Raw genomic sequence first — 16,740 nt, 5'->3', positions numbered from 1 at the left:
CTTCTTCTGAGAGAAGACCAGGATGTGCACGATTACTTTATAATTCCTGTATTGTGTAGGGGGTACAGCCTCTTTTAGCTCTGTTGTGATAGTCATGAGGTTAGTTTCTGTTTCAAAACCGAAAAGGAGCCCACAGTACACAGATCTGTCATGTTTCCTTTATTTTAAGTTGCCATCTATCCGTGGTTGAAGAGTGAGAGAAGATTATAATCAGTAGGACACAACAAAACTATCTAGAGAAGCTCAAAAAAACTGCAGTTCAATTCTAAATTTGATCTAGGTGGCAGAGAATTAGACCACTACACCATATGGATAGATAGATTGGACATCGAAAAGCTAAAAGCATCATACAAGTAACACTAGCCTTTTAAGGAAAAGAAGGAATTGGAGCAGCTTTAGAAACCTTCTCTCCTGATTACTATAACTACTACATTTTAGAACAAAAGAGTATTGCAGTGCCTGTTGGAAAGACACGTGCTACTGCTGGAGGTGTTCTGAATCCAAAATTACCAATTTTTTAAAATCTCTAAACAAAAGTTTATTTGGAAATATTTTTTTTTAAAAAATCAACATATTTCAATATAGAGAAGTATTCCTCAAAAGTTGTTTTGGAGGCCAATTTTTTAAACTAGCCTTTTCTATGGTTTGTGCCTGCTTGTGTGTTCAAAAGAACATTTGTATGAGCAAATGAGTTGTTTAAGGGGTGTAATTTGGGAGCATAGAATTAAGTACCAGATCTGAATATTTGGCCGGAAAATTTTAATTTTTGTTTTTAATATACGTACTATATCTACACATAAAGAAATATTTTTAAGTAGCAAAGAATATGCTTGTAGTTTGTTTTTAAAGCAAGCTAAACTTAAATTCATTATGTTAGTGATCCTGATTATTGTAAAGTACTGAACCATCCTTTTAAAATGAATGGAGAAGAATCCAAAGAACTGGAATAGAAACAAATATGCTGTATGTTTAACTTTTTATTTATTTTTTTCCCATAGGTGACAGAATTGTAAAAGTCAATGGAGAGAGTGTTATTGGGAAGACATATTCCCAAGTAATTGCTTTAATTCAGAACAGGTAAGATATTTGTAAATTAGTCCCTTTTGAGTGCCAGCTTGATAAATTGGAGCATAGGGAGGGATGACTGTTGCATTATTCCGCAAAAATGTGTGTCAACCGCTGGGTGTGCAAGTTTGTGTGCATGCGTGTGTGTATATACACACACACTGCTTGCGGAGGTGGGAGGGATTTTTATATTCTATATATATAAAAAAAAATCCCTCCCACCTCCGCAAACAGTATTGTACTCATAGGAATTGTTGTACTGTATTAGAGCATGGTCCATCTAAGCTAGTATTTGTCTTTAATAGTGGACTACACCAGATGCTTCAAAAGAAGAATAACGGAATAATAGTGTAATAATCTTCTCCTCCATGAAGGTCTCATTCTAATCCCTAATATTTGGAGATTGATTTAAAAAACGAAGCATGAGGTTTTATATCCCTTCAAAATTTTTGTTAGGATTAACTGTTATAATTCTGGATTTTATTGTATACAGTGCTGTTGTAGCTTTGTTGGTCCCAGAATATTAGAGACAGGGTGGGTGAGGTAGTATCTTTGGTCTGAAGAATAGCTCTGTGTAAGATCAAAAGCTTATCTCTCACCAACAGAAGCTCGTCAAATAAAAGATACTACCTCACCCACCTTGTGTCTCTAATCCTTTTTTGAATCTTATTAAATTCTTGGCCTCAATTATATTCTGTGGCAATGAGTTCCACAGTCGAGCGGTTTTGGAAATGGATTTTATTTATCAGTATTGAAAGTGCCACCTTTTATTTTCATTGCATGTCGTCTTGTTCTTGTGGTGTTAGGCAGGGAGAAAGAAAGCTCTTGATCTACCAATTCTATTCCATACATTATTTTATATACTTTCCATGTCTCCTCTTTTTTGTTTCCCTTGTAAAGTACAGTCCCTGTCTTTTCAGACTCTTTATGGAGAGGTTTTCCCGTGCCTTTATTCATTCTAGTCCCGCTCCCTTTCTAATTTTGATTCCAGATACGCTGTACCTTTTTTGAGTTGATAGTTAATTTAGAGCCCTATGAGATGTCTGAGTAATTGAGATTTTTCCCTCTGGTGTGCTTTACTTGGCATTTATTAACGTTGAACTTAGTTTTCTATTGTACTGTTGATTCATGTAGTTTGGTTAGGTCCCTCCAAAGTTACTCAGTCTTCTCTGCACTAGACTAACCTAAATAACTGTCATCTTTAAATTTTGCAACCTTGCTGCTCATTCCACTTTCTGTATTATTATTAAATACATTTGAAACAATACATTATTACCTTTTTGCTATGATGAAAACCAACCATTTATTTCTATTCTGTGTTTCCTGTCTCTTAGCTAGTTTGTTTGACACAAGACAGTACTTCTCTCTGCAGCGACTGCTTAGTTTCTTTAGTAGCTTCTTGTGAGAGACTTGGTCATAGGAGTTTTGAAAATTAAATTACGTCAGCTGGTTCTCCTTCATCTACTACTTTACTGACACGTTGAAAAAAAATCTTACAGATTAGTGCAAAATTACTTTTCTTTTCACAAACTGTGTTGGTTATACCCTAGCATAGTATGACTTCCCAGAAATGTCAATACCCTGATTTTAATTATAATTTCAACCCAATTTAGCAGATCTAAATGGAAAGTGTACTGGTCTGTAATTCCCCCAATCACCCTTAGAAATAGTTTTAAATGTAAATAATTTGCTGTTCTATGGTATATTAGCTGTTTTTAATGACACACAGCATATTTTGCTATCAGCTCAGCTACTTCATATTTAAGCTTCTTTAGAAGTCTTGAATGTAAACAATCTGGGCTTTGTGGTTTATTGCTTTTTAAATTATCCCAACACCCCTTCTCGTGGCACCTCAATCTCTCATAGTACCTCATCTTTATTTCCAGAAAAGATGTAAACTGAGTTTTGCAATGTTGATGCCTGTCCTTGTTACTGAATGCTATGGACTTCAGTAGTGTGACTTTTCCTTAATATAGGGCCCAAACTAATGCTTGTTGATGTCAGTGGAAAGATTCCCCATTGACATCAATTGGTTTAATCCACATGCCTTTTGACTTAGATGAATGCAGTTGACTTCTCTAATGGCTTTGGGGACATGTAGCCCTCTACCATCTCTTACCAGAAACTGAGAAAAAGTTTGATTTATACGATATATCCTTTCTGAAGGATGAGAGAATTGCACTGCAGAATTCCCAGAGTGAATTGTTCCAAATGACACAAGTCCTGAGATTGCTCTTGAATCTAGTCTTGCACCGTTTACCAGAATTTGCCAACCTATTTGATTGGGCCAGCAAAATTTTATCTTTATTCACTTGCATACAAGCAACTTGAAGACATGATGGGCACTAATGTAAAAACCTGTAATGTAAAAGACAAATTATTTTACTAGTTATTGTTGAAAATAGACCAAGAAACAGGAGATCAGTATGCTGATTCACAGTAATGATTTTTTTTTAAAAGTCATTTGGGGGTTGGAAGAGCCACAACCCCATCCTTGGATTCTGTTTCCTTTTAAATTTTTCATAACATAAATATATTGCTAAAACCTTCAGAACTATACACAAGATTAACAGTAGTCACAAAAAAAAAAGTCCATAAAATGTGCGTCTTCACGCTGGTCTAGGTTCTTAATGCTTTTGTTTTGATGCCTCTTCTGATGCAGAGTCAAGAATTTTTAAAATTTGATTAAGAACAGCATATATGACATAAAAATGAGGTTATTTGCTTGATCAGTGCTTTCCATAGACATCTCTAAGAATTAATAATGTTGTACCTAATATTTTGTTCAAACTGTCACTTCCTTTGAGTGTGATGCTTCCGATCAGCATTATACAAGTGATAATCTTACTTACACTTTCATGAGTGTTAAGAAAATGAAGAAAACAGTTTTAAAGATTTCCTCAATATCTCGACACCTGGAGTGAAGATTTTGAGACTTACAGGTATATTTCACAAACTATGAAGATTGGGAGGTCTCAAACCCCTCTGCCACAAGGTTCATATAAATAAACAATCACACTTGGATCAACTATTTTGAGTGAAGCCTTCAGTGACATTTTAGTTTACAAATGTTTGTTTTCTTTTGGTGACTCATTGGAAATCTGTGTTTAAATTTTATTAGAATAGAAGAAAAATCCCTTTACATAGCTCAAATATTGGTTGGCAAGAGTAGGAGAGGGGCTTGATATTCTGCTCTATGTAAGAAGCTCCCCTATCCTCTATAGGAGGTACGTGGGTGGGAACTTTGCATTATGAGCTGCGTGGCTTTCTGATACAGACTCTAAGGTCCTGATGTTGAAGTTGAATAGACGAATCCTTGCATAGGTGTGAACCCTTGCATAATTTGCCGCATGGGGCTCTGCATGAGTCCTAAGGTCAGTGCCAGTACTGAAATCTATATTTTCAGGAGCAATAATGTAAAACTACAGTACCTCGCTCCCTTCCTCCTTTTCCAACTGTTACTTTAGAGTTGGGGGAGTCATCTTCAAACAGTACAACAGAGTATCATTAACACTGTTGTTTTTAAAGATTAGTTTATAACTTTACTGCTTATATTATCAGCTAAAATGGGAATTGTTGAAAATTTGTATTTTAATGTGTGAATAGTCATTACCTGTTAAACTTGTGTTCTAAAAAGTCTTTGAAACTTATTTTCGAAGACTTATTTTTATGGTAGTTTACACACTTTTTCTTTCAGTTTATATCAATCTGCTTCTGATAATAAAATTGGTTTTAAAAGTTAAAGAAACTATGCCATTTGGCATAGTGTACTGTACATTTTCAAATGAATATTTTAGGAAAAAAGCTTTTGAAATCTAATTTCCCACATTATCCTATTTTGAAGTCCTAACTTTTTGTCTGTAGTCAGTAGCAAATGGATAAATGAACTACAGAACAGAAGCATCTTTCATATGTAAAGAATACCTAAACATATGTTGTTCTTTCAAGAATAAGGCTTTGCTTTTGTGGGAAAATACATTTTATTAAACTGAGTTCTGACCTTCTGTTGAAACTTGAACAGACTGGATCTTCTGTGCTCTGGATCTGAAAGTCTCAGAGAGACTCTCATTCTCTGCAAGGACCTTTTATTTTCTTTTGACAATGGTGAAATCTTAGGTTTCTCCATTTTCCAAAACAATGTGCATGGCATTTATTTCTAATGCCTTTAAAGTTGCCCTGTCAGTTTTAATGTTTGTTGACATTCCATTTCAATGCAGTAAACAGCAATTTTTCCAGTAAATGTTCATCAGCCATAGTTAAGTCACATAAGGTAGGTTGTAGATCAGCTCTAATATCATTGCATAAAAGAGTCAAGACACACTATAAAACTGACTTGGAATCCATTCAGCCTGTTGTTTTAGTGTAGAGTGCCTTCTCTGATGCCAAGATAAGGATTTGTATCAAGATCTGTGCACACCAGGAAATGCAACGGAGACTCTTAGGGTACCTCTACCCAGCAAAATAAAACAAAACACCACAGCAGTGATTCTGAGCTCAGGACCACTGATTTGGGCTTGTGCTAAAATAGCAATGTAGACACTCTTAACTCAGGGTGGAGCCCAGTCTCTAAAATGTGCTGGGGGGAGGGTCTCAGAACCCGGGCTCCAACCCAAGCCCGAATGTCTACACTGCTACTTCTTTGCCCTGCAGTGCGGGCACTAGTCAGTAGCCCTGGATTCTGAGACTTGCTGCTGCGGATCTCTTTTTGCGGTGTAGAGATATTCATGGTTCTTGAATTGCCTTAGTTTTTGATGGAGCTCATTGGCATTGTTTCCAGAATAACACGTTCATAGGATTTGCCTTTGTTTGGGGAATGTGAGATAACTGTTTCTCGCCAGGTAACTTCTGAACGTTAGTTTTGGACTAGCTGCATGGATTATACTTATCATTTCTGGCTCTGTCTGACCCATCTTTAATCAATTTTCAGTGTGCATTCCAGACCCATATATGTACCTACGCTTTCTGAAACTGGTGGTCAGTTACTTGAGACTTCTTTATGTATGTTCTTCCTGTGGGTTTAGTAATTCAGATATAAAGACCATAGCTTGACATGAGATGCCAATAAATAGCTGGCAGTTCACCCATTGTCATATGTCTCTTCTGAATGACTGTACAAGTTTTAGCTGATTCCTCCAGGATGATGATGAAGCATGATCATGAGATTGGATGGGGATGCTTGCCTTGCTACTGCCTGTACTGTCTTCTCTGCCAGTTTTCAAGACCCCTAAATTAACTTTCTTAAGACAGTGGAGGGGGGGTAGTTGTACTTGTATTCACATATTTGCAACTTTAATTTTTGCCCAAGACATCCGAGGCAGATACCGTAGTTCATAGATATCCCACAAAAAGCAGATTTTTTTTTTTTTTTTTTTAAAAAGATAGCATAGGTACCTTAGAAACACTCATTGGTGGCAAGTTGCGGTGCATATGACCACTCTTACCTGCTCGCCAAGTAAGCTATGATAGCAGATACTCTGCCTTACCATCCAGAAGGTGGCCAGATCGTTTAGCTCTCAAGCTAAATATGGTTGTTTATAAAAGGTTACTTTTGAATGCAAAAGAAAAACTTGAGTCATGTGATATTGTGAGGGCCCTACCATCCTTGCTCCAACTTCCTTAATAAGAGAAGTTTATTTTATTAAAGATATTGCATTGTGTAATGTAATATTGAAGCAGGAATATTTAATTCTGTTGAATCTGCATGGTCTAACATATCTCTTATGTTTAACATATTGCATATATAAACAAACCTTGGTAAGTAAAATTCAGTGTGTAAAGGGGGGAAAAAAGGAGTTTATTGGTCATGCTATGATTGCCATTATGATTTCATCTCTAGTGAAGAGACTTATTTGAAAGGCTAAGCATGTTTTAACTTTTAAATGGTGAGTGCTTGACAAGTTCTGACATGGGGAAGCAAGCAGACCGTATCTTAACCAGTGTCATTCTCCTTATATTAACTGAACATAAAATCCCCTTTTCAAAATCGTGAGTAATATATTCTGTTGTGTTTCAGTGACTGCATACTGGAACTTAGTGTTATGCCTAAAGATGAAGACATCCTTCAACTGGTACGTTGTGTTTCTGAAAATGAAAATAAGATATACTATTGAAAAAAACCATTGATTTGCTGAAAATATTTGAACAGTGTATGCTGCTTTCTGAATACTTTAAATCTTTGAACATTTGCTGTTAGGAAGTAGTTGGAATTTCAACATTTATTTTTCTGTTACTCCTTAACTCCCACTCTACTTGCTCATTATCTTTGAAATTTCAGAATGTGAAAGCACCAGTAGTAGTTTTTAGGACAGGAGAAAAATACCTCCATTCATAACATTTTCCACTATATTAGTAAAATACTGAAGCTATACTAAAGAGGTATTTTAGAAAGCACAACTCTGGCACTTACGGTTGTCTGACTTTATTTAATGTAGGTTTCTTAACATTAGAACTTGAGAAAGGACTATTTTAAGAAAATTGCTAGATTTTGTGAAATTTTTTTTAAACAGAAAGAACTTACTTGCACTCGATACAGAATTCAGTTCCAAGTCAGAGGTACTTCCAGATTTGAAGAGAAGTATAATGTTGCACCGTGTAAAGGATGCAGTGTCACCTGAAACAAAACCGTGAAAATTTCCATGACAAAATGTAACAGTGGCATATAATTTGAACAAGGAGAACTATATGGTTTTGAAAATGTTACTGTATGTATAGTGCTGCGCATCTTTCCTCAAACTTGTAAAGTTTGCCCCAGACAATACTGTATATACAGTTGCTTATTTTCTAAACCAAATAGTTTTCCAAAACCTTTTTACTCAAACTGTTGTAAATATTTTTATGATGGATCAAAATGGAGATTGAGGCCCCACTGTGCTGGGGACTGTTAAACAGAGGCGTTGATCCCTGTCCCAGAGGGCTTACAGTCTGAACACCCAAGAGCTGTGGGTAAAACACATGTGAATGAGCCTGGTGAAGAATTGGCACAGCCTTGTAAACTATGTGTATTGGAGTTTGTGTTAACTAGGGATTAGGAAAAGGCAAAAGGTCAGAAAAGACTTAGCTATTGACAGGAGCAGGGCTTTTGTAGGCATCACACCATAAGGAAATCTAAATTTGAAGGGTGCTTCATGTGGTCAGAGCAACGAGTCAAGAAGATCATTTTAGGAGCAGTGTTTTGAATAGACTTGAGGGGGGAGTAAGACTACCGTAGTCAAGGCCAGGAAAGAGGAGACTTCAATAGTGAAGACATTAGATGATGGATATGGATGGGAGTTTTGGCTTTGTGGACTGAGAGAAAAAGGTGGATTTTCGGGATTATGTGGGAATAGTGGCAAGATTTAAAAATGGCCTAAATGAGCATATGATGCCCAGGTTATGTCCTGGATGACTCGGAGAATGGTGGCGGTGTCCATAGTAATAGAGAGAAGTTGGAAATGTGGGGGAGAGGTGCAATGAAGAGTTCAGCTGTTAAGTTAAACTCAACATAGGGCAAAAACTGGACATCTGTGAACAGATGCCAAGCTGAGACACTCAAAATAACAAGAATGGATGGTTCACACCACAGACACATCCTACAGAATTCAACTTACTTTTTTTAAAAAAAAATGTTTTAGGTAACTTAAACACTATCCATAACTCATGTTGTCCATTTAATTTCATTTTACATTTGCTAGTGCAAGAATGGACAAATGGAATCTTTCCAAAATTTGTCAAATATAAAGTTACATTAAGATTTCATTAAACTGAAATGTTGAATGCTAAGTTTCAAACCAGAGGATACTTCATAGCATAATATAAATCTTGCACTAGTTAAAGATGATGTTTCAATTTTAAAACCCTTTGTTGTAACACACCCTGCACTATTGTAATGAAATTTGACTTCATTGTTGCTATTTGAGAGTTTTCTTTTAAATTAAAAAAAATATTTAAATAAGTGTTTAATCTCCCAGATTTAAGTGTTCTGCTAGTGTCCATTTTTCTTAGTTACTTGAGGCTTCATTTCTAACCATGTCCCTGATCACTGTATTCTGTAACAATTTATCAGTTAACTTTTTTTATACAATTATCAAAAATATTTGTGATTAACAGAGACTTGTGTAACATGCTGCTGGGGATGCCCACAGCTGTGAGCTACTATTACCTCTCTGCCTCAGTAAGAGTGAGAGTTGCTGGTGATTAGATCATGTATCAGCTCCTGGCCACACCAGTCTGTCTTCCTCACCAGCATACTTCTCAATGCTTTCCTGGCACAAATCTTGCCTAGCAGGTAACAATCTGAGAACTCCAATCCGTGAGCGCCTCAGACATTTCTCTGCAATGCACATCCTCTACCACTGTACATTCGCAGAAGATATTAAGTTTGCTGCTCTGTTAAAGAGTCGGTACATCTCGGCTTATTAATTTAACTGGGGTAAATATGACCTTCCCTTCTAACTCAGAACTGAATTGGTTTATAGTAGAAATAAAACAAGTTTATTAACAAAAGAGCAAGGACTAAGAAATGGTACCAAGTGAGAGATAAAGGATGGTTACAAGCAAGTAAAAGTGAAAAATATGCATCCGAAAGTATAAAACTTAGCCTAGCAAGACAGTCTTTGTTCAAGATAATTTCTTTTACCCAAGTTTTCTTTCCAGTTTTTTAGTGGCTGGGACCCATCAAGGAGATAAAGCAACCAACCAATTTGATTTCCTTAAAGTGAAGGATAAACTTGAAGTCTCTGTTTCTTATATTCCCAAAGGGATTGCCTTTGTCTTACAGATCAGAAAGGTCTCCTGGGGATTGTCTCCTGTGTGTTTCTGGGGTGCAGGAGCCACCTTTAAATCTCTGTGTCTCAGGTTCAGGAGCAGGATAACCCTCACTGGTTTAGCTTGATAGCTTGGTTTACTGTTAATATGTAAATAGAGGTAAACCCACTTTTCTTTGGCTGTCTTGTCTTAAACATGCTATAATAACATCATACAGAGAGAATTTGTAACTTCTCATATAACATTAACACATGCACTTTACAATATTAATAACCAGCGTGTTAGCTTTCATATACCTCCCAAACCATATTTTGTACAGATATTATTGCAGCAGTGTGTAAGATGTGAATACAGGGTGCCTAGGGTCATGTCTGGCAACAAGTGTAATATAGATTATAAAACGTAGGAAGTTACCTTGATTCTTGGATGGATTTCTTTGTGTGACACACAAACTCAGCCCATTTAGTGTTCTGAGTTTGAATTTTTTTTTTGTCAAGTGTTAAGGATTATGTGAACTTTTGTTTAGTTCTCTCTGGAAGCCCAGTGTGACTATCTGAGAATCTCTGTTATTCCCTAGGTCTTTACGGTGATCTCCTAAACCTCTTGGGCCAGCCGTCCTGTCAGGATAGGAGAGCAGAGCGAGGCTTTTTTCAAATCCATCAACACAGCTCAGATGTTAGGTCCCTGTCTGTCTTTTTCTTGTTCTCCTCACCCTGACACTTAAGGTGTGCAGCATTACCTTTGTAGATCTCCCAGGCAGTCATCATGACAGAGTTTGAACCTATACCATTGGATGTTGGCAGGCTCAGCAGAGATGCCAAGAATTGCTTAGGCCATGGAGTCTAAAATATCCTCTTGCCCCCTAAAGTCAGTTCCTTCCACGTCAGGGTTGAAGCATGTTTATGGTCTGATTGTTCTATCCTTCCATTGGCAATGTTACCTCTGTTTGGTCGATAAAAGAGGGCTTGGATCTCCAGGACTGTCAGTACTGGACATCATTTACCAGAGGTCTTACTAGAGAAGCTTCCTTTTCCATTTCTCCAAGTGCTCCAAGGCTGAGCTGCTTGTGCTATTGCTGAGCACCAGGCTGGGCTACTGAAAGAAACTGCTAGTAGGAGGAGTTTGCTAACCAATCAGAAACGTCAGATCGTGGTAAATATTTCCACTATGACCTTAATTTATCTGAATGAAAACTTCAGTGGGACATAATGTTATAGCTTTGTTGAAAGAATTTCTGTGCAGATACTAAAAAATGATTGTGCTATGCCAGAAATGGGTTGGTCTTTTTGTACTTCACAATTTTTTTTAAAAAATTTTTAATATACATGTCTGTGTGTGGCGGGAAAACAATCTCTTGAATGAAGGTTAGTAATAAAATGATTAGTTATTAATTTCAGGAAGTTTAGTTGATGTAACTTCAGCCTTCTTTGAATTAGGTTCCTATAACATCAGCGATTTAGATATTTTTTTTGTGTTTCTTAGAGATGTTCTTTTGTCCCAGCTCCCAGGTTCAGTGAAGGACCTTCCTCCCCATTTCGCAGAGCAATGCACTCTGGGGATTAGAGCATAGTCTTCTTCAGAATAACAGAACAAAATGGAACTTCCTTTCATTTTGTCTAATGGGGAGACAATCTCTGAATGTTTTTTTGAGTTGAGAATCTGCATCGCCTTTCCAACTTCTAAGAATTGTATTTGATGATAAGTAACCTATTTCTTTAAGTTGTGACAAATAAGCCTTTATGGTTAAAATAAAAAGTAAAGTTCAACCTCAGAATTTGAATACAGATTCTCTAAATTTTTCTTTAGTGCGCACAAAGGGTTTGAGTTGACTTTTTTTGCTCTGAGGTAGTTAATCAACAAATTCCATGATGCAGATCTTCAGGTGGCAGTGTTTTCTTGCATCAGAAGCTCTTGTAAACTTTTGTAATTAAACACAGGTCTATTTTGTAGGAAACTTCAGAATTAATGGTGGTTGGTGGTAAGCTGATAAAAGGTTCATTGTCTAGCTGTAAAAAGAAAGAATGGATTAATTATATTCTGAAAATAACGTTGGTTGTGGTAAACATTAGGGTGCTTGGTAGTCTCATCAGTGTGCCGATGACGGTTACTGGGATAAGTATTTGAATAATGTATCATTGTTCTTCTGTTGTTTGAATACTATTTTATAAACATTGTTTTAAGTCTTCAGAAATGTCCATAGTAGTGTGTGAATGTAGATATTTTTTTCATTAAATTTATTTCTTGAAAACAGGACTTTGAATAATCCATTCACCAGTAGCAATTAAGAAGATTTCCAAAGCAAGTGTTCAGTTTCTGTGGCATGTTTTGCTTTCCTTATTTAAAAAGGGAATTAAGGGTGAAAGTCTGGCCTTCGTGTAGTCCATGACAAAACTTTCATTGACTAGGAGTGAACAGGAAACAGTTTTTCCCATCTGTGACAGGGTGCTCAGCTCACTTCTAGGATGGCACCACCTCCTGGTCACTCCGAGGAATAGCTCATGAAGTTGACGCCCCTTCCTGTGGTTGCAAACCATCTCTCTCTCCCACGCTGCAGCCCCTCTCTCACTCCATGAGCTACAGCCTCTTTGTCACTTGGCCATCTGGCCAGGTCACTCTATATATTTTCGCCTTCTGGGGTAGTCTTTCAAAGTTTTTGCTCAGCAGTCTTAGGCAGTTTTCCCTTTCACTCTCTCATGGTGCTACTCCCTCAGCAGGTAGTAGGGGAGCCCGGGCCCGCCCTCAACTCTGGGTTCTGGCTCAGGGACCTTCTAGTCAGCAGCCAAGGTCCATTCCCTTCAAGGTCTTGGTGCCTTTCCCCGTGCCCTTTCCTTACCATCTGGCACTCCCCCTCTCTGGGTTTGCCAGCTTTCCCAACTCACTCCTCCTAGGGAGTAAGTGTAGGCTACCTGCCTCTGCAGCCTCCAAACACTCCTCCCTTCTCACAGGGAGTGACTGCAGCCTGTTTCTCAGCAGACTCCGATGCTGCCAATTTCCTAGCTTTGTAAATCTGGCCCAGCTTGTTCCTCCTCAGCTGGGTTCCCTCACTGAGTTGAGATTGCTTAGCCACCTGATTTCCCTTAGCTGTGGCCTGCTGGGTTATTTAGCACTCTTCTCAATCTACATTAGCCCCTTCAGGGCAAGCGTGGGGTGAACCTCATCACAGAAACCTACAAAAATTTTCAAGATTTTAAAAAACTGTTCCCATTCGGGACAGAATTCAAAATCTCAAACTTTTACAAACGGACAATCCCAAAACAATTTATTTGAGTCAGTCAAAATGTTTTGATAATTTTAAACATTTCTCTTTGATTTTGACTGTTCTTTTACAAGCTTAAATTTTGAAACAATTGTTTTGAACCAAAAATCTGATTTAAAAAACAAAGTTGAGATGGGACCTTTCCACAATTTCAAAACTTTTTTCCCCTAAAGTTTTTGAAATGAGATTTGTCAAAAAAAAACAAAACAAAAAAACAAAACAGCCCTTTCACATGAACAAATTTGGTTTTGACAAATTAGCATTGTCTCAAAAAAAATTTTTTTGGTCAAATTATTCCTGATCAGCTCATTGATTTCAAGAGGGGCAAGATTTCTAGTCTCTATGGTTATAATTTGAACTGAATGAAAATTGCTGAAATTTGTTTGCCTTAGTTTGCAGACAGCTTCCAAAGCCTTGCCTGTTGCTGGTAGCTCTTTTCAGGCTGCATCAAAATTAATAACTGAAGGAAAGATTGAGGGCAAATGCTTATGTTTAGTCTTCTGGTAGAATCCTCTGTCTTTGGAAGACCTTTCTGGCTTATGAATGAGGGAAGTGAGATGGGTAGGAGTTAGGTGATTTGAGTATGAAAATATATGTGGGAGAGTGGTGAGAGGCGGAATTTGTTAGAAAAGAGAAGCGAAGGAGAGGTATGAGTGTTTTGTTCTGGGGGAAGAACTGGGAAAGACTGAAAACATAGAAGAGGAGGTAAAACATGTAATGTACACCTAGAAAAGGGCATATACTCTATGGGGTGGAGGGGAAAAAAGAAAGATACAGAAAACAAAGGAGGAAAATATAAACCTTGGTTAGATATGGGAAAGAAGGTATAGCTAAAGCAAGAGAAACCTAGTAAATTACGTTCTGTACAGTTTATTAAATAGAAAATAGAGCATATGACACATTCTAATCCTTGTTTTTAGTCACTTAAAATTTATTAACTGTTCCAGACTTGTAATTTTCTAGATTGGTCCCATGATGATCTAATTTATTTATTTTTGGCATGTTTTAGCAAAACTGGTTGATCTTTTTTAGTAAAAAGTCTTGCCCCATTGTTTAAAAATAAACAAGTATCTTTTGTAACTAAAAAAACCCTCTATCAAAATTGCTTGGTGAGAAAGCTAAAATGTAGCATAGAAATAGTTCTTATTGAAAAGAACTTTTGAGTGTTCTAGGGAACATTATTTTTTTGGATTTAGCTGTGAGCCTTTGAAAAATCATTCTGTTCACTTAGTACTATTGGTGTGTATTTTTAGGATTTAAAAACATGAGGCAAAGGGAAAAATATAATTTAGGCATGAATAACAAATTACCTGTGCAGTGTAAAATACGGTAAATGTGTAGTGAATGAGATAAGGCTTTATAAAAAGTTCTGCCACCTATTCACATCTTACAAAGTATAAGATGCACTGCTCATAAGGCTTGTGGAAGAGGGGTTCTCGTGTGAACTTCCTATGGGATACAAGTGAAGAGATCCCCCTTGTGGACCTCAGTGTGCATAGCACAGGTGTTTTTTGTCTAAATAGTTCCACAGCTTCATTATACTGTTGCCTCCTCTTTAATTAAATATGATGATTCAATTTAAGGTTGTATTTTTTTTTAATTTTATAGATGGGACGTTTTCTTGTATTTGGGTTTTCTAAAGTATCCTAGGAAATTCTATTTTTTAAAAAAAAGTACATATAGAGAATAGCAAGGTTGCAAAGTTCAGCACTAAACAGGAAGTGACAATGTTGAGGTTTCACTTGCAACCTCAGCTCTTCATCCTTGCAATAGGCTTCAGGTACCTGTTCACATGCAGCACAGTAAATCATTCTTACACAATATACTGGAACAGAGAGTAGCAGTCAAAAGTTGCTCTCCCATACAGGCCACTTAATTTTGGAGCTAAGTTAATTTAACAGTTAATTTCCTCCAGAGGAAGACTGCAACATGTTGAAAAGAAAATATATAGCAAAAGTCTGCGGAATAAAATATAACAATGCATTCCTTAAATACAATTAATTCTTTTTTTAAAATAGCCTATATGTGGGATTTTCAGTGGCATCTAAAGGAATTAGGAGCACATGTCTGACTGAATTTTATTTAAGTGGACAAGTGTCACAACAATGAAAAACGTGTAATTATACAAAGATGACAAAAATATTGCAAACTATTACATGTCTCTAAAAAGGAGCTGTTCTGTTGGATAGATAAAGAGGAGAACCAGAGGCCCAAATAGAGGTGCTTCTGTGGGCATTGGAGGGGAGGAAGGCCTAGCAAAGACCGGAAGAGGATATGTAACTGTACAGGGAGAAATCCGCTTCCCTGAAAGCAGCAATGAAGCCAGCTGTAGTTCTGGCTGGTGGCTTCTGTGTAACAACTCAGCAGCATCTAGAGGAAGTGGGATCAGAACAAAGCCTCTGATGGAGGCGCTGCCAGACCTGGGCCCCTTCAGCCCTTTGCCCATAAAAATTGCCCAGGTATGCATCTCACTTCGTCCCGTAGCAGTGTCCCTAACCATGATATTCAGTTTCAGCAATTGGCACAATTGACAATTATTTTATTAAGAGGAAGGAATTAAATCTTTTGAAAACTAGGATGGAGCATTGTTAAAATATCTAGAAACAGGAATCTTCTACAGTTGCATTGAATTTTAGAGCAGATTCTAGGCAAGACAGATGCTGAACTGAGGCTAGAACAGAAAAGCTACTCAGTGAGTGAGTATCTGGCATGAAATATCAGAGTTCAGCGATACTCCATGTAATCAGAAATCTATTTTTCCTTACCCTAAAAGTTTAAAGGACAGAAGCACAATTGTGTGTTGCTATTTTCTTTACTAAAAGAAGCTCTTTAGAATAATTTGTAACTTTCAACTGATGTAACAATAATCAATCAAGTGCACTGTGAAACAAAGCTATATTTATAAAGATGTATATAATTTAACACCGTACATTCAAAGTGATGTCAATGGAGTCAAACAGAGTTTAGATGGCCCATTGAGTTTTTTTACATAACTCATCATTCTGCCTTGTTACGAAATGAAATATTTAAACTCATTTAATGTTGCCCTCAAACAGCTATGGTTGGAAGCTATTGTGTATAACACTGGAGATAATTTTCTAGCAAGAGCAGAAAGTAGACTGTTGGAAAAAATATACAACCTTTTGCACTTAGCTTGCAGGAAAAAGGTGGGTATGGGAGGGTCTAGGTGTTAATACATGTAATAGTCTTACTGTGAAATTCCTTTTTAAAAGGAAAGCTCCATACATGGCTGCAGCTGCTGCATTTTTCAAGAGCTGCTGCTCCCTGAGAGTTGACTCTGAAATCTGCATTTATTGCCAAAAGACACAGACGTACTCTCTTCCCATAGATCTGGACTTTTTCCCAGAATTGACCAGTTTTGTATGGTGTTGTATAACTGCCGAATTGGCACTTTTTTCCCCCAAAGACCATGTTTTATTTTTTCTGTGGGAGGGAAGGTGGTGGCAGGCTTGTATCCATCTTGGAGCCCTAAGGATCTCCATATTATATTCTCTCCAGCCTTTAAAATCTTATTGTAGCAGCCATCTTCCTGTCTGTGTGTATCATTTCTCAACCATGGGTAGTTATTTTCTGTCATGAGGCACTCTTCATGTATTTTGGGTGTTATGGCTGTAGCACTCCCAACATTTCTCATGTAAAGAGATGCAAGGACTTCT

The 16,740-nt window shown here is 37.2% G+C and overlaps 1 protein-coding gene across 4 annotated transcripts in view; it reads left to right on the top strand.

Moving 5' to 3' along the window:
* ARHGAP21 (Rho GTPase activating protein 21) overlaps nucleotides 1-16,740 on the top strand; it is a 195,561-nt gene that overhangs the window by 119,440 nt on the left and 59,381 nt on the right. For all 4 annotated transcript variants that reach the window (XM_084621857.1, XM_084621856.1, XM_084621858.1 and 1 more), the window contains 2 exons: nucleotides 999-1,077; nucleotides 7,079-7,133. In XM_084621857.1, the coding sequence (XP_084477983.1) occupies nucleotides 999-1,077; nucleotides 7,079-7,133 (134 nt within the window). The remainder of the gene's footprint in view (nucleotides 1-998; nucleotides 1,078-7,078; nucleotides 7,134-16,740) is intronic.

This window comes from Lepidochelys olivacea (assembly GCF_965140295.1).
Source record: "Lepidochelys olivacea isolate rLepOli2 genome assembly, chromosome: 2".
NCBI lineage: Eukaryota > Metazoa > Chordata > Testudines > Cheloniidae > Lepidochelys > Lepidochelys olivacea.
This window is presented reverse-complemented; position numbering and strand designations above follow the sequence as displayed.